This window comes from Mixophyes fleayi, chromosome 2 (assembly GCF_038048845.1).
Source record: "Mixophyes fleayi isolate aMixFle1 chromosome 2, aMixFle1.hap1, whole genome shotgun sequence".
Taxonomy (NCBI): domain Eukaryota; kingdom Metazoa; phylum Chordata; class Amphibia; order Anura; family Limnodynastidae; genus Mixophyes; species Mixophyes fleayi.
This window is the reverse complement of record NC_134403.1, coordinates 197,802,119-197,823,922: the sequence shown is the minus strand read 5'-3', so window position 1 is coordinate 197,823,922 and position 21,804 is coordinate 197,802,119. Positions and strand designations below refer to the sequence as shown.

Genomic DNA, 21,804 nt, shown 5'->3' with positions numbered 1-21,804 from the left:
TGAGTAAAGTAATGACTGAGCCAAGCTTGGTGTAGCCAGAGGTGTTATCTTTTGTTTTTTGCACAGCATCATAATCACTCTCAGACCTCTATCTAACTTTCCATTTTTTCAAACATTTTTGTTTGGGGAAACAGCCATATGTAATGACATTTAAACTGTAACAATGCAGTGGCTGTCAAATATTTGATTACCAAAAGTCAAACAACTGAAAAAAAAAAAAAAAAAAAGATTGCGTTCTGGTTGTGTATTAAAGCAATGAAAAGGATATTACCAGGTGTTGAAGGCCGCTACCACATTACTGAAGGTTGTGAAAAGAGACACTTGGATCCACTCTACTATTTGTAATGGGAACACCAAGCCATCAAAAGACCAAGGAGAAGAGGGAGAAATACTTACACAGCTTGAGAATGTGTTCCAGGTAACGAAAGATTAATTGGTGCACAAAAGAGAATCAGCGAAGAATGAGCCGTACATGGTGGCCACCACGTGTTTGTTTTTCTCCTCAGTGATTCCTATGAGTTCCAGGATCATGTATTCTTAACTACAGAAGGAGGGTTTGAAAAGTGATTCTGAAAATACTGTTAAGGTTTTAAAAAGCTAACAAGTGAAGTCCAGCACATTTCTTTGTTCAATCCATAAATTTAAAAGAAATTAATTAATTTAGAGATTAGATTTGGGATGATATATTGTGCATATCTCACTAGTTGTACAGATGAATAAAATAATACATTGATCGAAGAGAAAATATGTCTGCATTGGGCAGACTTTTATTAGTGTTTCTTCTGATCTGTTAGTGATATATGTATAGATATATGTAATATATATATTTTTGTTATAAGTAGTAGAATATAGAAAAGGAAATTGATAGAATAATCAATGGTAAAATACATACTAGTAGGAACATCTGGTACATGGAAAGGGTCATAATAATGTTAGGACAAATTGGGTTAAGCACTACATGGTCAAAACAAGGGAAGAATTATTATTATTATTATTATTATTATTATTATTAATACACTTTTAATTTAAAATTATGGTAGTTTTGGATACTACCAGAGAGTGGACTGTTAAAGTTGTATTTATAATTATAATATAATCTATTGTAAGCAACCTGATTTGCAATATTATTATATATTATCACTATTATAAATATTGCTTGTTAGAGGAATTGCTGGTAAAATACTGTGAAAAAGGCTAGGAACCATATTTTGTGCACATATCTCTTCTAAGAAAGTAGATCCATCAAGTGAATGTTGATTCATTGTAAACCATCCATGCTGTGTTGACAACATTTTGTAAACACACCAACAATTGCAAAAAAAATTATGTTGGCTTGCAGCCAACTCTGAGCTCTCTCTCTGCTACAAAATCATGGGCCTGTAGATTGTATGGGAACTGAACTATCTCTTTTGCAACTTTGTAACTTAAGATCAAAAATTAAGTAAATCTCTTTTTATTCCAAAATCTACGATTGGACTGGACAATATTGATTTATTCTGGTAATGAATACAACACGTCATATTACTATTTACCACTGACAATTAGTATGCTGGTATACTTGAGTTCCTCATTTTCAGTTGATAGTGTTATTAAATAATATTATAATCCACAGAGCAAAACAGTTTTTATATGTGCTGTATTCTAATCAATGTGTAACATAATATATTAGAGAACAGAGACCTAAAAGGAAATTTGGAGTTATAGACATACTCACCCCACTTTTTAAACAATTTTGCATATGATTTATCTAATCGTGTTATAAAGAAATATATTTAGCCTCTTGACATAGTGTGAAACATGTTGGAGAGTTGTTTTTTCTTCTACTGATTTCACTCCCTGTTACTATGGGAATGTGCTTCTGACTTTCTGATTTTTACTTCTTAGAAACATTTCTTCCTTTGCATCTTTGTTTGTCCTTTGCTCACTTACATATTTTTCTAAGATATTTATCTACAGTATTTTCTCTGAACTGATTGCTTGTTTTAGTATTTACAATTGGAACACAGCTATTGCAATCACTGTCATATTTTCTCTATAAGCAATATACAATATATTATGACTGTGACAATTTATATATATGGCACACATTTTAATTAACGGATTTGTGTAACCTTCAAGTGGAACACATTATTCCCATACTTTAGCCATACTTTATGAGAAATATATATTACTCATTTTGTCAACTGTAGTATTTGTATGGATGTTATTGCCATTAAGTTAATTTGCTGCTCTTAATAATTTCTTTCTGAGGCTAACATGTTTGCACTTACAATCCTTTCTATTCTGCTTTGCGTGACTATTCTGAAGGAGGGGTGATCAACCAGTTTCTGTTTTTCTATGTGTATTTTTCCACTTCTTTTTAAACATGGTCCTACAATTTTGTAAAATCATCATTCCTTTTGACAAGGTCCTTGTTCTGTGAAGGAATACTGTACCGATTATGGTTGCTGGGAAGCAGATTTTAATTTGAATGACCCAGCACTTTCAGACTAGGCCTGTCCGGTTAAGATGAAGAATTATTTGGTCCTTTATCATGGATAAGTTTACAAGTTTTTCTCCTGTGGACACAGGTCAACTAGAACCTATGCAATCAGAGTATTCCGGTTAATGACCAAGGAGAAACTGCACCTCATCATGACTGTAAATTATCAGGACATCATGGCATCAGAAAGACCAATCCTTGAAGCATTTATGCATTTATTTTATTGTTATAATACCACTTTCTAAAGAGTTTACTGCTATTTTAGTATTCATGGATCGATTTTAGAAAATGAGCGATTTTGTGTCTCTTACCACACAATTATCTTCTAAATTTCTGGCATCACTCTTTGTTCAGCTTTTCTGTAAACTGCATAGTATTTTGGTTAATATTGTCTGCCAAAGTTTCACAGGCTTTTTGTTCAAAGTTAAGAATTAATTTCTCTTCTTTGGCATATAGCTTTCAGACCAATGGGCAAGTCTGAACCTATGCAAGTGTCAATAATCTTTTGAAAGTAGCCAGACCCAGGATAGATAAGGATCTTGGAGGAGTTTTAAGCCCCAAAGTTCTAAAAAGTTCTAACCCACTCAAGCAGAGCAGAGGTGAGAGACTCTCTGAGATGCCCAAACATATATCTTAGTGATACATAATTTACTTCGGAAAGCTCTGTGTCATTTTGGGAATCAATCTGAATTGAAAATATAATTCCTAAGGTGGGGGTGAAGAGCCTGTAAGAAGGGCTTAAAATCTTCTGCTTTATACATTACAATGTGCATTTTCATTAGGGGTTCTATCAGGAATGAAAATGTCCCATATTTCTCAATTGTGTTCCGTCATACACACCAAGGGGTATATTTACTAAACTGCAGGTTTGAAAAAGTGGAGATCAGGAGTGGGCTAGGCCGGGGGGCAGACGCATCATTCATTCATAGAATATTGTACTACAGCTTGTAGTACAATATTCTGTGAATGGATGATGCTCCCGCCCGCAGTGAGTATTATGCGATGTGACTGCCCCTGCACAGACAGCAAAGGATGTCTCCATCGCATCTCGGTAGCAGCTAAATCCCCTTCAGCTTCACATCACCAGGTCATGTGACCGCAGTGGTCACATGGTACACAGTGTAGGCAGGCTGATGGAGGTCTGTGGTAGTCATTGTGCAGGAGCTGCAGCATTTCGTTCTGTTCCTGGAGTCACTAATGTAGAAAAAGGTAAGAGGAAAGGGTACTGTGATGGGGGAGCTAGCGGGTGTGAAGGGGGGGCATGTGCGATTGAAGCTGCAGGGTATAGGGGGACATGTGTGGCTAAAGGTGCTGGGGGCAGGGGGAGGCAAGTGTGGCTAATGGTGCTGGGGTCAGAGGGTGGCATGTGTGGCTAATGGTGCTGGGGGCAGAGGGGTGGCATGTGTTGCTAAAGGTGCTGGGGGAAGACATGTGTGGCTAAAGGTCCTGGGGCAGGGGGAGGCATGTGTGGCTAAAGGTGCTGGGGGCAAAGGGGGGTATGTGTGGCTAAAGCTGTTGGGGGCAGAGAGGGGGGCTTGTGTGGCTAAAGGTACTGTGCAGAGGGGGGCATGGGTGGGTAAAGGTGCTGGGCAGATGGGGGGGTATGTGTGACTAAAGCATGTGGGCATAAATGGGGGGCCTAATTATAAAATGTTGGTGATATATTGATTTAATGCCAGAATTTTGTTGAAGTTTTCTAAATTTCATGTACCCATTTTTTTTTTACCAAATAGGTCCTCCAAGGATCCAGACAAGCAGCAGCTGAGCTAAGGACAAGAGTGACAAGAACAGGTAGGCGAGAGCAAAACATTCTGCCAACTGTCCTAAATCTGGTGGGGCAGACCCGAATTTGGGTGACTTTTTCACTTAGTCAGGATTTCCTATGACTTGAAGGACAGTTGGGAGATATGTCCTGCTTCACACTATACTGCTTGTGAAGGCAGAACTGTGTGCATCTAACAGTAGTGCACACAGTATTGCCTGTGTAGTTGTCTAAAATGATAACTGTGTTACATCATAGAGGCCCCCCTGTCTATAATCCCCTAGGCCCCCAAGAGCCTTAATCCAGCTCTGGACCAGGGTGTCAGATTGAAACCTAGTGCTCTGATCCTCCTACCAGTAGCACCACTCATATTATTTGTTTTAGGTTAACCCTAAAACAAATAATAACCCTATTAGTATATAGGGCGAAGCAAAAATAAGCCTTTTACTGGCAAAAACTTCTGTTTTTTAAAGTAAAAGGGATTTTTGCATTTTGATAAATCAGCCCATGTGTTCAATACTGTAATAGAACATTATTATATAATCTATTGCTATAATATTATATATACCCCATTATAATCAGCCAGGTATGAAAAAAAAGTGCGGTAGGAAGAATTAACATATAAAATAAAATGTAATATAAAGTGAGGTTTGTTTTTCATTGCATTATTTGTTTTCCTTATTTAAGATTTATCATTTAAAATAATAAAGTATCACTGGGTTAAGCACCACTAAAATTGTCTCTTTTTATATTGATAAATATATATTGTACCAAAAATCACCCTTTAAGGATGGACCATTACTTATGGCCAGTGGTGTGTGCTTGCCCCCCGGGCTAAAGTCTGCCAGCCAGCTCCTGGTGGAGATGTTGCCTATAGCAACCAATCAGATTCTATTTATCATTTATTTAGTACACTCTACAAAATGACAGTTAGAATCTGATTGGTTGCTATAGGCAACATCTCCACTTTTTCAGACCCGCAATTTAGTAAATAAACCCCCAAGCCTTAACTAGTAAGTAGTGACTTTTTACTTTTGTGGTTTTATTTCCTATTTTATTTTCTGAAACTTATTTGTGCAAATTATTGTATGTCTTGTCGATAACTTTTTGTAACTAAGCCTTGGAAATATTTTTGGGATTATTTAGACATTTAATTTAGCATATTCTCCATGATTCTTTGTGAATTTACAAAGCCTAGAAAGGCTCATGCTACATGTGTATGTGATTTAAGTGTGAAACATTAATAAGTGGTTTTGGTGAATGTAAGGACACCATATTAAATCTTTTGTGGTGGCAGAAAAGGTGTATTCATCGCTAACTTACTAAGGTGACGCCAGTCACAGCCAGCTGTTCAGATTGCTGTATCTAGGACAGGCTGGGCGTTCGTGACAAGGGAATATAAGGATGTACATAATAAACATGTAGACTGGGTCCATGCTATCTGAACAAAGCTGCAGGCCTATATAAAGGAGCATCATATAACAGGCCTGAGTTGGAGAAAGACTTTTCTAAAGGCCGGATGTTGGATGTACCACATGTGCTCCGCCTACACCCAAAGTTGTTATGTGCATGGTGAGAACAGGTGTATGGACGGGTTAATGTTATGTGGGGGCTGAGGGGCTATAAAATGAAATTCAATCTATCAAGCTCACATCTTCCATACAGCCTCTTCTAAATTTCCAATTTGACCTCTGGAAAACATATATTTAATTGTAACATCTGAGATAAGATCTGGCTTTCCACTAAAAATTTCAGATTGAGACAATGTTCTGACAAGTTTGGTCCTAGATACATTGGGCTGTCTATGAAGATTCCAGTGTTCCTGTCAAGATCAAATAAGATATTCCTCTGGCCACCTCCAGTAAATATTGATGGATTGCCAGAATACAAATTTGAAAAAATCCTGTATTCCAGATAGGTTTGGATATGTCCATAGTATTGGGATCACAGGAAAGGGTATAGGTCTTGGTTTCTTCTGATGATGTACATGTTGACAGATTAAAAATGTCTTCACAAGCAATTTCCAGAAAAACTAATACTAACTTTAGTTAGTTTTTGCATTTCACTGCCTGGACCATGACAACTATTGATACCTGCCAGCCCTGCCCTCTGCCTGTACCTTGAGCAACATTATTAGCTGCGTGCCCTGACCTGTGCCTCGATACTTGACCTTTGTCTGTTGCGGGAACACTGTTTTAATATCATTGTTGCTATAGTTCTGCGCAGCTCCTATTGAATTCTATTCCTAACCACTACATGTGCTTATTTCTGAGCTAGTTTCTGTTCTCTTGCAGCACTATTCCTATGGATAAATATTTAAAAATACACATATGATGCTGCTGTGTATGTTCAGCTCTATGGGAAACAGGGGCTGTTAAAGGTGAAAAGCAAGATTAGTTTGGTTCTAGAGAGCTCTTGTGTTTTGACATCGCAACTACCACTTGAAGCTTTATTCGGTTAATAATAATTACATAACCCTAATTAGCTGGGTGATGCTTGCTATAATAATAAATAAGCACAATTTGTACAGAAAGGCTGTACATTTTGTTACTGTGTGGTAACTGTGTGGTTAAAGAAACTATTTAAAACACCACAACTGTTCTCGTTGTTTTTTGAGATAAGGAATTCGATATGCATATATTATATATTCCTGCTACTAGCCACTCCCCTTCTTTACTGTCTCAGACCTTTATTTAGAGGGAAGGAAGCTGTAAGGAGAGAAGGCATAGGAGCAGAAGGAACCATAGATGGATGGTTATGATTACCTAATGTGTGTAAAGGAAGTTTATCCCACAGAAAGGGCTTTATCCAAAGGCAGAAAATAAAAACGGACAGTATCTTCACATTGATTTTACTGTTCACAACACAAATAACAAAAGACAAACCTTGAGATTAGTTTACCATGGCCTTTGCTAGGACATTGAGTATTGCTGTTTGCCACCTGGAATGACCTCTGCTGTTTGCTGCCTGACCTTTGTCTGGATTGATTTTTGCAGTTGTTCATCCTGCCATAACTTTTGCCTAGATATACACCTCCCCGATCCTTCATTCCCACACTTCCTATTTCTTTCCTAATGAAAGAAAGAAGAAAGTGTTTTACAGTGTCATGAACTGCTGCGCTACTCGCAACAGCTCGCTGTGATTTTTTCCTCCCGGCTGTTGTTAAGCAAACAGGACTCCTTCTGACTGGCTGCTGCTTTGCTTGTCCTGGCTGGTTGCCAAGCAGATGGGGAACTTCCACTTGTTCTAATGTGACCCGCTTCTCTTATCTCTTTGTGTGTGTGTGTGTGTGGGGGGGGGGGGGGCTTGTTTCTGTAGGAGTCCTATGATTGGCATTCAGTACTTTAAATATCAGGGAGTGCTTAGCCTTATAGTGTTGTGTCTGCACCTCATTCCTGCTGTTTTGCTGATTGCCTTGCTGATTGATTACCTGTTGCCTGACCTTCAGTCTGTTCTTTGATATTCTTTTTTTGCTGCCTGTCTTGACCATTGGTTTGTTTCTGGACAATCCGTGTTTGCTGCCCGCTTGACCTTTTGGTTTGTCTCTGGTTATGTCTACTACCTGCCTGCCCATGACCACTAGCATCTTTCTTAATTTACCTTCTGCATCACGCCTTGTAAATTACAACTTCTATCTCATACCTCAACGCTTAGTGGTACCTATATAAAATACAACTACTACTAACTACTATGAGTAGAAGTCCTGGGGACATCTGACTACCTGTGAGAACATTGGTCACTACAGGGAATGACAGCTTGCTATAGGTGAAGATCTTTCTCACACCATATTCTAAGAGTTTATCAGGTTTCCAGTGGGAGTCGTAACAGAAAGAACTGTGCCTCAGTGACAACCCTACCTTCACTCCAGGCACCAGTCTGTTGTATCTAATGCTAAATCCAGTCCCTACTGTGAGGGTGAGTATTACGGAGATTAGTTAACCCATGGTTGAGGATACAGAAGATGTACTTGGGATTAATGAAGAATTAATTAACAGGACAGAGTAAATAGACTTATTCGTCTGCACATAGGGCTGAGTTATAGTTGTGAAAGGCAGACTTATAGCCAAGAAAGTCACAATAGAATTTACATGAATGGTGCTCAAAACAACTCATACCAAGACCAGCAACAATTTAAAACAGAGATCAAGTAAATGAAATTGTGATTTGTATTGTATTTTTTAAATGGACGAGATGATGTGTAATATGAATTAAGCAACACCAATCTAACTGGGTATTGGGAGTCACAGAGCAATAAGAGAGAAGATATTCTTGGGTATCAGGCATCTCCATGGTTCCAGTTTTAAGTGACTTAACTAGTGATTTAGTAGGAATGAGCTTAGGATTATGCTATTATTTGGACAATGTTAATTTTACTGCCCTGTTTAGTAGCATACTAGTCGCTCAACTCAGGTACTTAAGTCACTAAAATTGTCCTAAAAAGGACTTCTTTGATTCCAATACATTTCTCTGCACAGGAAAGGGACACTACTCCTAGCAGATGGAAGAAATGTTTAGAACGATATGATTGAACTCCCTCACCCAGTACTGGCCTATTTTTCAAGAGCAGAAGTGGGCCAACCATTGGATGATATTGGGTTGCATGAGTCATGGGTGTCTGGTCACATCTTTGTTTCTATGCCAATCTAATAATTTGCATAGCAAGTTACCCTAAGAGTGTCACTGAGTACAGCACATATAGAACAATTAAATTAATGCATCTTTAACCCAAGTACATACTAACTATAATACATTGGGTATGAAAACTAGGCAAATGCCTAAATTGAGAAATTGACGCAAGTCATATTACATGGTACTGATTTAAATGCTTGCATTATTTTTTCAATTGAGGGTTTTGCCTAGTTTTCCTCATTGATCGTAGTTAGTGTACACTTTTTATGTCAACCCACTAAAGCATGAACCACGGAAATGAAAATAGCTTAAATCAGTGTTTCCCAAACTTTTGCAGTTTGCGACACCCTTAGAGTCTCCAAAATTTTTTCAAGGCACCCCTCCAAAATAATTACCGAGCAGTCCTGTTTTAGAAGTAGTTGGGTCAAAAAAACGTAATAGGTATTTAGGTCTTGACAGAAATAGTTATTTAGTTGTATGCAAAAATAATACACATAAATCCAAGGGAAAATAAATATTTTTTTCAATTTTATTTCTTTCAAAGAATAATTGACAGCTAACTCACACTGTGCCCTCCTTCATCTCCACACACGCTGCCCCCTCTCACTCTGCCCCCTCTGCATCCACTCACTCTGCCCCCACTGCCTCCACTCACGCTGCCCCCTCTGCCTCCTCTCACGCTGCCCCCTCTGCACTTTGTCATGCTGCCCCCTCTGCCCCTTGTCACGCTGCCTCCTATTCCCCTTGTCACGCTGCCCCCTATGCCCCTTGTCACACTGCCTCCTCTGCCCTTTGTCACGCTGCCCACTCTTGCCCTTTGTCACGCTGCCCCCTCAGCCGTGGCCTGCCAAAGAAAAAAGAAACTTACCAATCCGCGCAGTACCCCACTATTGCATTCATTATATGCTAGCTATGGTAGCTTTTACAATAGTAACACTAGCATATTTGGCTAAAGCTGTGAAGGTACTGCTGTTGCTTTCTGATTGTATTGATTAATTGTGACATGTCTAACGTTTGATCATACATTATAGTCCCTTCCTGTTCATTTATTTTAATTGTTTGAATAAATGTTATATTGTCATACTTCTTTTTAATACCTTTGCCCTTCAGGGCTTGTGAAGTCAAAACAAGTATAACAGACATTCGTTGATGTGTCATTACAGTTACATCAGATGTTCCTTAACACTATTTAATGCTGGACATGCATGGCCGTTTCTGCCTGAGCTCCAAGCTAGAGAATCTGTCTTCAATTTGACCACTAACATGGGAGGGCCACACTGAACAGATTCAGTTATCAGCAGATTCAATTAATTATTCTCTGGCAGTGCAACAGCTTTGGGGCCACATGTGTAGTAATACTGGAGCAATTTGCCAGATATCGCCAGCACTATCAGAGTGCTTTAATCTGGGTCTGATAAATGCGAGTGTTCTGGAAATAAAATAAACATATTACATTGAACAATCATGTGTGTTGCCCGCTCAATAGTAAGAGAAACCTACAGAAGATGTCAGGATAATTCACACAATCCTGTTCAGAATTATTCTAGTATAAAGACAAATAAAAAAGCCAGTTCTGCCTCTGATCTTGGCTAGATGATGACATTGCAGCAGATCCTCTGCGATCAAGTATTTCTGTCACCAACATCATTAACTAAGCCCCTCAATTTCAGAGTAAATAAAGGCATCTGGGTTTGTAGCTTAGCACTGTTTGCATATTTAAACCTCATACATAGATAAATTTGCAGTGGACCACATTTGCATATTAATGAAGATCTAATTGCTCTTTGCAGTCAGTTCTGTAGCAAATTACTTTACTACTGTTTGCACAAAAATGTTCTTTGCTGGAACAGATTAGAAACTGTATAACATTTTTAGCTAAGGATCATATTTTGGTGGTGGTCAGTCTTTTTAGGTAAGCATTTGTTTACATTGGTATCTCTGCAAGAAACGAGTCTTTGGGGCTGACAACCCTTTCTACAGGACAGCATAATTGTTATCAGGTATGAGCAAAATATGTACATGCAAGGGAATTTACACAAATTGCATGTGTTTTTATTTTATCTATATTTTTAAATCATGTAATGCAGTACAGGTCAATTTATTATGTAGATTAAATAAGGTCATTCCAAACAAAAGGGGCATAAAAAGTAAATGAAGAAACCCTGCTTCAAACTGGAGTTAATCATGTACTCTTGAGTAGTAGTTTCTAAGAACATAACCTAAATAGCTGCAATTTGAATGGATGAGCAAAACTTCAATGTAACATCAACCCTGGAGCTGAAATGTCTGTGTCACTTTATGTTACTAATGATTTTTAACAGTCAGAGGGCTTTAACGGTTATAAAGACTTACATTTACTTTGATGTTCGGCATTTTCTCACAGTGTGTTTTTTTAAGTAAGCCTGATATTTACCAATGATAAAAATGCAATTTAGCAGATGTCCTTAAAAAATACAAAGGCAACATATACAAATAAAATGTGATTAAAACGAAAATAAAAGAGAATGTCAGCTGCGGTCGCTGAAGCCGGTATGGCCCCTTTTGCTTTGGATGGACCATGCAGGTGTGTACTTACTGCATGACCTAATTAAATCTCTTCTTCTGTGTCCTAGGTGGCAGATGGATGATTGGCTGTTTTTAAATCACTTTCCAGGATATCAAAACAGTACTTACAGAGTACCTGAAACTAACTCTTCAGAGTAGGTCGCATGGGGAGTTGTATGGGAAGCCCAAAAGGCTCATGTTAGAGATAGGCTGATTGGTAAAGCTACTGCAGCAAAAAAAAAATGCGTTGATCCAAGAAATACCCTTCTTGGAATAACTATGCTCTTGTCACAACATAAGCAAACCCCCTTAGGAGTTCTGCTCACCCAGATCGACTCCTTCAGAGGTCAACTTAATGCAACACTGTCACATAAAGCAGCCACCTTTCTGAAAAAGATGACATTATGACAAAGCTGACAAGGCTAACTCTATCCTGGTTAAGTTAAGGAGAAATATTTCTTCATATTTGGTGGCACTGTCATTAGCTTTCAGCTTTCTGGTAGGTTATTAAACACTTGATAAACTGGATATTATGTATTGATGTTCCTTTCTTATCCAGGTTATTTTCTCCCATTAGGGTGTCTCATGTGCTATGTGCTGTCAGGACAAGCTAATCCAAAATAATCGTTGGACCGTCTGGACCATCAGTCGTAGGTAGAATCGTTGTAGATAACAGATTGGTCGGAAAATTCTGTAGTGTGTACCTAGCCTTAGTTCCCATATTCAATCAATTATGGGGCATACTTAAGATTTTCTGCATGAAATATATTGGATTTCATACAGTTAAAAAACATGAGTATTTTTTAAATTAACTTTTGATGGCAGAGCTCTCAACCATGTGTCTACTTATATATAAGTAGGTCATTAATTACTGTCATTATTTTAGAGTACAGAATGAGCTCCATTGAATAGTATGATTTTGTACATAGATCTATAAAATAATTATGTGATTGATTTCCCTTATGAATCCTTCATTATCTGTTTTTATAAAATACAAATAGATTGAACATATAATTTGGTGTACATTCACAGTAATTTTGAAAATTGTTAATACTTGACTATCCAACTTTTATTTATTATTTAACAAATTACAGTTACAGGAATTATTATACATGTTATGGCTGCAAACTTAAATCTGGAATATATTCACATTTACAATAAGATACTAAAGAAAAAGCTTACAGCTCGCATAAACTCATAGGCATTATCTTGAGTTAGGTGCAAAGCCAGCTAAATAGTGTAAATTTGCACCTGGACAATGTTAAAAAATGTAAGTAAGCACAAATACTGGGCAATTTTTTCTCACATTGTGTTTCAGAGTTGAGCTAAAATGTGCCAGCCTCCCCAATCTTAAACTGTCTGCACAATCCTAAACTGTCTGCAGCACAACATAGTATAACCAATGTGCAAAATGGTACTTCTAGCTAGATTTACACCTAACTGTCTAAATGAGGCCCATTGTGTATATAAAATTGTATATATTATGATACATCTATAAGTAATCTTCTTCCTCATCTACCTGCCCCCCTTGACCCCATCCTCTCTCACCTTCTCTGTTCCCACTCTCCAAACGCCTGTCTTCATCTATCCCACTCCTTATCCCACTTAACTTATCTTTCTCAACTGGCATATTACCCTCATCCTTTAAACACACTCTTGACTCACCATTTCTCTAACTACCACCCAATTTCTCTACTTCCATTCACCTCAAAATTACTATAGCGGCTTGTCTATCACAAGTTTCCTTTCTTTTTACTCCACCCTCAATCCGCTTCTGACTCCCGTTTCCTGCATTGCACAAAGTATGGCCTTACTTAAGTCACCAATGATCTTCTATCTGCCAAGTCTAAAAGTCACTTCTTCATGCTTATACTCCTGGAACTCTCACACATCCTTCACTCAGCTGGCTTTCTTGACACAGTTCTCTTTTCTGGTTAACTATCTACCTGTCCAATCACCTCTTCTCTGCTTATATCTCTGGCACCCCCCCCCCATCTCTTCCTCTAAACGTTGGAGTCCATTAAAGCTTTGTCTTTGGACCACTGTTCTTTTCATTGTTCACTTCTCTGAGCTCCAGGACAACCTCTCTGCTGGCACCCAAGTCTACAGATCCTCCCCCGACCTTTCCCCTCTTCTCCTGATTTGTGTTTCCAGTTGCCTCTTTGCCGTCTTCTCATGAATGTCTCAATGTTATCTAAAGCTCGACATGTCTAAAACAGAGCTCATCATCTTCCCTCTCTCTAGATTCTCTAAGCTTTCCCACACATCTCTCTCTGTGGACAGTATAATGCTCTCTTCTGTTTCTCATGTCTGCCTACCATCATTGACTCCTCCCTCATACAGTTCCTCTTCCAAGTCTGTCACTTTTAAAATATCGCCAGAATAAGACCCTTCTTCACCAATGGTGCTGCAAAAACTCTTATCCAGTGTCTCATTATCTCGCACCTTGACTAATACAAATTCTTCCTGTTTGTGTTAGGAACCCCTCCAGCCGGCACAACACAACCCGGAATCTACTCTGCCAGTCAGGTGTTCACTGGAGCCCCTGATGGTGGGGACAGACTGGGCCGCAGACTGACAGAGGGTCGTGAAGTGCGTACCAGCTGGGGAGAACCCAGGCAAGAGGAGTCAGGTCCACGCAGAGGTCAAGGGCTGGCAGCAGACAACAGTATCGATGAACAAGCTGAGGTCAGGGGTCACAGGCAAATAGCAGAACGGGTAAACAGGCCAAAGATCAGGGTCACAGGAAACACGAGCAAGGTCCAAATCAAAGCCAAGGGTCATACACGGGGAGTCAAATAGAGATATCAGGATACAGGACAGGAACTAGCAGGTTAGCAGACTGGAACACAGGAGCTATAACCGGCAATGAGGCAGCAGACCTCATTGCCTTAAATACCAGTGGCCACCAATCAGAGCCTAGCTCTGAATTAGACACAGCCCCCAGCATAATTAATAGGCTGCATTAATTAGCCCACAGGCTAGAACATGGTGAGCGCTGCGCCCGGCTTCCTCTCATTGCCGGGACGCAGTGCTGAAGCGTCTTCTCGTTGCCCCGGCAACGGCCGGGTCAGGGCCGGAAGTGACGTCCCGGTCGCCATAGCGACGGCCGGGACGCAGGTGAGTGAGTCGCGGCGGCTGGGCACCGCCGCGGCTCGTAACAGTTTGGCCTTCCACTCACCTGCCTTTCCAAATTTTAAACCATTTCCAAACATCACAGCAAGATTTTCCTCTTTTCCCACTCTGGTTGATCCTCCTAGCTCTGCCAATCACACTGGCTCCTATTATCTATAGAATCCAATTGAAACCTTTCACCCAAACCTACATATTCCTTCGCCTATCCCACCCTCCTACATCTCCAAACATATCTGAATCCACACTCTTTCCTGTCCTCTTCATTCTGCCTATGGCCGGTGATTCAACTCCCCATTGATAACACCTTCACACTCCCACCTCCAAAACATCTCCCGTGCCACTCCACACCTATGAAACACACTCCCACCAGCCTCCAATGTTTTAAATGCTTCTAATAACCCTGTTCTCTGTTCATCAAAGCTAACCAGATGTGAGCAAATCTTCACCCAGAAGTAAGCTTTTTGGGGGGAGCAAAATATTTGTATTTTACGCTAAACAAACAGGCATCTTTCCAACTCAGCACCAGCCCCAAAATGTCAAGGAACATTACAGAGAGTGGCATGCACTCAGTAAGGAGTGCAATGAACTGCCCATCAAAACAGGTAAATTTCTGCTCCGTGCAATTGACAACATCTTGACGTACTAATCAACTTGCTTATCCAAACAAATATGCAGAAATAGGTGACATAAACAATAAAAATGGGGCAGAAACTGCAGCTTAGTAGTAAATTCACCCTATGGTAAATCACATGCATCTTCCACTTACATCTTGCTTTAATATAATTTACTGTTGTCAGCACAGAGAGAATATAACTCAACATAGGTCAGTGGGTGACATATATGAAATAAATGTAACTAATGATATACATCTCCTCACTTGTCTCAAAATATCTCCCAAATCGACACCTCCGTTTTGCACAAGATCTGCGTGTCAAGAGTCCGCTAGGATGAGTGGGATCCTTCTGGTATCAGCTGGGATTGGCAGTACTCCATCTAGAGGCGAGGAGTCTAACAAGGCAGAAGGTTTTCACAAGGGATTCCCGCATGGGAATTTGGGCTTCACAGCTTCCACCCTGCAGGTCGTGGCCCTCTAGGGAAGTTCCCAGTGAGAAGTTAAAGAGAACCGGGCATTAGAGGTGAAGGTAGCCACCAGATAGCCACTAAGGAGTGAATATGGTGAGCGATGATCTGAGGCAGTACACTAGAAGAGATAGCGAGTGAAGATCTACAACAGTTAACACTAAGGAGTGGATATAGTGAGTGTTGATCTGTGACAATGCACTTAGAGAGAAAGATAGCAATGATCTGCGGCAGTTACCACTGATGAGTGGATCAGGTAGGATATGATCTTCGGCAGTACACTTGGAGGGATGGAGAGCGATGATCTACAACAGTTACCATTAATGAGTGGAGCAGGTAAGCGATGATCTGCGACAGTACACTAGGAGAGATGGAGAGCGATCATCTGCGGCAGTTACCACTGATGAGTGGATCAGGTAAGTGATGATCTGCGACAGTACACTTGGAGAGATGGAGAGCGATGATCCCTAGCAGTTACCACTGATGAGTGGAGCAGGTAAGTGATGATCTGCGGAAGTACACTTGGAGAGATGGAGATCCAAACAGAGAGACACAGGAGCTGCTTCCAGGCTACGAGGCTGACGAGAAGAACCAGCACTGAGAGGTGAGGGGAGGAACCTTATAAAAGGAGTTACAATAAGAGACAGTCAATGGAAGAGCAGGGTAGAAAATAAAAGGTGAGACGGTCTCTGCGCATGCGCAGAAACGCTGCTGACATGACAGCCGGAGGAGAGAGCACGGCGTGTGACACTGCGTCTCTCTTCCACTCTCATCATATCCTCCCATTCCCGGTTACAGGACTTTTTTCCCTCCTTCGCACAGTAAGACTTTCCTCTAGTCTTCAAACCTTCAAATGTTCTATGAAAACGTCTTCACACAAGCTTATAATATTCCTCAACCAGCATCTTAATCTCCCTACGTTATCCTATTACCACCTTCTACACAGCTAACACAAGACAACAACCCCCTGTCCAACATTGCTGTGTGACTGATCACACAGCCCACGCAATACTTTTTACCTTTGCATTCTAGTTGGCCCAATGCGCAATATGATGTAGCACGTTCCCTTGTGTTTCAAACTCAAATTGTCCCATAGATTGTAAGCTTTTGAGCAGGGCCCTCTTACTTCTCTGTCTGTATGTATTACCCAGTATTGTTTTATTAGTGTTTGTTACCAATTATAAAGTGATACAGAATTTGCTGGCACTATATAAATAAGCTAGTTAAGACGAGGAGGTTCTCCATTGATTGGGGTGTTAGAAGCGAACTTTGGAGTGGTGAGACTACACAAATGCAGTCAATACCACTATGAACGCATGTGCATGCACATCTCTAACATAGACATTGGTGGATCATACTTCGACGTGTGGTATGAGAAGACGGCGCGCAAAGCAAGGGGACACATGTGGACCGAGCTATCGGAGGACCGACAAATGTGCAGGGTAAGTCCCACTTTTGCAACTTCAGACCGCAGACTTTTTTGTTCTCCTCCGACCCTTGGAACGCTTATTACCGCGGCTGCACCTATTATCCTTTATTGCTATCAGTGGTATAGCACGGCTCCAGAGACTTTTAAACATCATATTGGATCCTGGATATTATTTCACATTTGGATTTACAAACGTTCTATGCTATTTTCATGCAAAAATTCTCTTAAGGACTGTGGCTATTGTGGTATTTCTTTTTTTATATATATTGAATCACATTATTGGTTGGTTTAACGAATACATTTATGAGAACTTTTTTTGATGTTTTTATGTATTTGTACTATTTATACCGAATGCTTCATGGTTTTTGTTTTTTCCACTGACATTCCATTTGTATCTATTTTCTATTATTGTTATACATATATCTTATGCCATATGGGCTTTTTCATTGGCAATTCGATTTTGGAGTGATGTTATTTTATTCATGTTTTATACACAATACATTAAATCTGATATTTTACACTACTTAAGGGTACCTTGGTCCCCTCATTGCGCCAGAGATACGATTATTATATATCTTAGGAGACTAGGACCTTTCTCCAAATTCATTTTCTTCTTGGCTGCATATTACTTTTACATACAAATATCTAGGCATTACACAGAATGCCTGGATTTTACAATTTACCTTTTACAATATACCTGTAACATATATAATACTGTGAGGTAAGCACATGGGGGTGACAGTCAAATGTATTGCTTCCCTTACAAAACATAACTGATTAACACAGTGAATGGGTTTGTGATTGGCCATCCACATGGAGATGGATTTGTGACATTGTATAGTAACTTTCCTTAATACAGTACCTGTCAAACAAGGGGAAAACAGTCCATCCTAGCAGTGAGTGAAGTTCAAGCTCTTGTCCATTCTGGGATATCACATGACCACGCTGGTCACTACTGGCATGTGGGATATATGTAGCAGCCATGCCAAATATTTGAACTAGAAGCACACTGTTATTATCCAAATAAGGATGCAGCACCTAAAGAAGATGATGTAGGCAAATTAAAAATGCAGATGTAAACCAAACATGGTAAACATATTAACAGTAAGTCTTGTTATCTTCAGTTTCTTTAAAGAAAGAGCAAATTGCTTTATAAGGAAACTACAGCAGGATTAATCCGACGTAACCAGTAAATAGCAATTAAAAAAACTGTATCTCATAACTTGTAGAATTATATTAGGGTGAAAAATAGGTGGAAAAAATACTAGTAGGTCTATAGGGGATAGCATTAATGATTATTATTTTTATATACAGCATGCTACTGTAAATATAAATGAAGAACTTTAGACAAAATGTGGGACATCTAAGGCGTACACAGAGTGTATCTGTTGTGTTATTAGAAATACAATAATAAGCATGGATACCAAGTGGCCATAAAATAAATAAAATTTTTGGTATTACGCATGGGCAGTAATGGTTTCCATGTTTGCATCTGTCTATTTCTCTGAAAACATAATGCACTATAGAATTATCATTGTGGGCTTGATTCATTAAGGAACTTAAATTCAGATATGTGCCGTATTTGGCATAAACTTGCCCTGTGCATACTCAGAAACGGACTATACGCCCGTCATCGCAAGTAAATACAATTAATCTTCAACTGCAAAGGACACTTACAGCAGCCTACAATTTGAAAAACAGAACGGGGGAGGGAAGGGGCTTATGCACATAGGCAATGTACAGTAAGGGTGTGCCAAGGATCAGCCCATGCACATCCATCCGATTCAAGCTCTGTGCATCTCTGAAATATGTGATTTTTAGCCATATCACTTGCACCAGCTACAGGGCAAGTGTAATTGCAGAGAAATAGTGATGACGGTGGCATATGCATGCTAGAACATATGACTGCAATTAAAAGCAATTATAAAAATGCTTTTTATGTACAGTGCGTTCTGGAACTGTATATATACATAAGCATTGTGCGTATCCTGCAGTGTGTCGTGTCTGTCTGCATACAGCAAGTGCAGTATAAGCAGAGAGTACTTATACTTGTATTCAACTAGGGCACCCTGTTCATGTCCAAGCTGATGAAGGACATGTGCCAGTTGCTAGGTATGATGATAGCTCTTCACACCTTTCTGCACCATCCTCATATGGACGACTTGGTAGAGCACTATAACGGCACATTAAAGCACAAGTTAAGGAAAAATTTTTGATGTAGGAAAAAAAAGATTGAGACACTCTTGGTATGATGAGGACATCTCTGCTCAGGTAGTGAGTCATTGAAAAGTCTGAAGTGCCCATAGAGCCAGCTTTATCTGTTAGGCAGAAACATATACTGAGAAATGATATAGAATGTTGATTTCTAGGTCCCTGATAGTGTATTCCTAGTAAGGATGCATTAATAAAGTAACTTGCTTGAAAATGTACTTGTATTCAAAATCAGCATATACAAAGATCTCAGTGCATTGGTAAAAGAGTATAAACAAAACACAAAAAAAAGAAATGATATGCTGGAACACGGATGTCTTCTCTCCCATTCCTGATTGCACTCCTTTCATTGAACATGACATTGTCACTCCGCCATGAGTTGTCGTAAAGCAGAAGCTGTATTGAAATCCCAAAGCGGGAGACGTGGGAATGGAAATTGAGAAAATGATCCAGTTGGACATGATTGAGGAATCCATTAGTGAGTGGAATAGCCTCATTGTGCTTGTCCCAAAACCCAATGGGAGCATTAGGTTCTACAATGACTTTAGGTAGCTAAACAACGTATTCCAGTTCACTGTCTACTCAATGCCACGTGTGGATGACCTGGTACAAAATCTAGCTGTAGTAACTATCTAACTACTCTTGACTTAACCCAAGGGTATTGGCAAGTTCCCCTTACCTCCTCAGCCAAGTCAAAGACTGCATTTTTCACTCTTGATGGTCTCTTCTTATATAAAGTTCTTCCCTTGGGATACATGGGGCTCCTGCCACCTTCCAAAAGGCCATAAATAAATTGCTATAACCCCATATAGCTTATGCGGCTACTTATTTAGATGATATAGTGATTTATACCCCAGACTGGAAGGCAAATCTGGTCAAAGTCGAGGTGGTTTTAGCTTCATTGAGGTCTGTGGGATTAACAGCTAATCCAGAAAAGTGTGCCATAGCTATAAGAGATGCCAAATAGTTGGGGTACATTGTTGGGCGAGGGTAAGTAAAATCCCAACTAAACAAGGTGGAAGCAGTCAAAAACTCGCCAAAACCAGAAATGAAATAGCAGTTAAGAACCTTCCTAGCTTAGTAGGTTACTACAGGCGATTTGTGAGCCATTTTGCCACTAGAGCTGCTCCACTCAGGGACATGCTAAAGAAAAATTGTCCAGATAGATTAGCCTGGTCTGACTCTGCATAGGCTGCTTGGTCAGATCTTCATTTTGCCATCTGTTCCTCTGCAATTCTAACAGCACCTCACTTTACCCAGAGGTTCTTCTTTCAATCTGATGACTCTGGTGCAGTCTTATCGCAGGAGAACGATGGAATAGAAAATCCTGTCCTGTTTCTAAGTTGGACGTTATTTCCAAAGGAGTAATTATATGCAACTTTGAAAAAGGAGTGCCGTGCTATAAAATGGGCCGCAGAAGCTCTGCTCTATTTATATTTAGGGAAGATAATTCTCTTTGATATGCAGAACAACCGGAAGGTAAATGCCAAGGTATCCTTTTGGCTCTCGGCACTGCAACCTTTCAGATTCACTGTGTAACATACACTAGGGATTTTGCATAAAAATGCAGATGCGTTGTCACGGAAATTTCCGCTCCTTGGGAGGTACATGTCCCCCTACTTGGTGATGCTAGGGGGGAGATATGTAACAAAGGAAGGTGTTTGCCAGAGGCTTCTAAAAGAGGAGACAGGTATTTAACTGTCAATCTGCAGAGGAAGACTGCAGAGTTACACATTTGTACAGTAGTTCACCTAATTTAAACATATCTGTGACAAAATAATAGTAAAGTGTCTGATTTAACATACATATTTTAAATTTGTTTAAAATAAGATCTTTCCACAGCAAGCAGTAGCCTGACAGGGGGTGTCTGCAACCAAAGAGAGCACCTGCAACAAACTCCCTTTTAAAGGCAATGTGGCAGTGTCATCTGTCCATCAAGTTAGGACTGTAGGAGGAGTGTAAACTATTTAAACCTGTCTGTTTCATTGTTCAGTTGCAACCAATGCCAGATAGTGGCTGGTGGCTAGGGAGTTGGTCTCTGTCTATCTAGTGTTAGTGCCACAAGAAAGAGTGTGAAATTCCATGCTGTCAATATACTTTACCATGCTGACAATAGAAACAAAGTGAAAAAGCAAAAAGGTGTTCGTGTGTGCAACACTTGAAGTGTGCCTGTGTCTCAGTTGCTATTATTTAGAAAATAACAATAAGTGTATTTTCCTGAAAAGCCAGACAATGCTATTGTAACATAAGGGTTGCAATACACATATTCATGAACAGACACATTAGCAGACATTTTGGTTCCATACACTGACTATTGTGTTGATGACTATTTGGCTACTGTTTGTTAAAGATAATCTATCATGTTTGAATTAACAGTTATCTAGTGTCTAGTGTACTAAGGGGGTGATTTAGAGATAAACATAAAAGATGTCAGTATGTGTTTGTACACTTATGTTTTCACGTCTGCATTTTAAGTTACATGCATCCTTACATTTATTGTATAGATGCGCCTCAAGCAAATATATAGTAATC

General features: G+C 39.6%; 1 protein-coding gene across 1 annotated transcript in view; it reads right to left on the bottom strand.

The window, feature by feature from the left end:
• The window catches only part of LOC142139886 (uncharacterized), a 296,204-nt gene that overhangs the window by 92,333 nt on the left and 182,067 nt on the right, over window positions 1-21,804 (bottom strand). Inside the window, exon 20 of the mRNA XM_075197746.1 lies at window positions 17,924-18,099. Coding sequence (XP_075053847.1) covers window positions 17,924-18,099 — 176 coding nt within the window. The remainder of the gene's footprint in view (window positions 1-17,923; window positions 18,100-21,804) is intronic.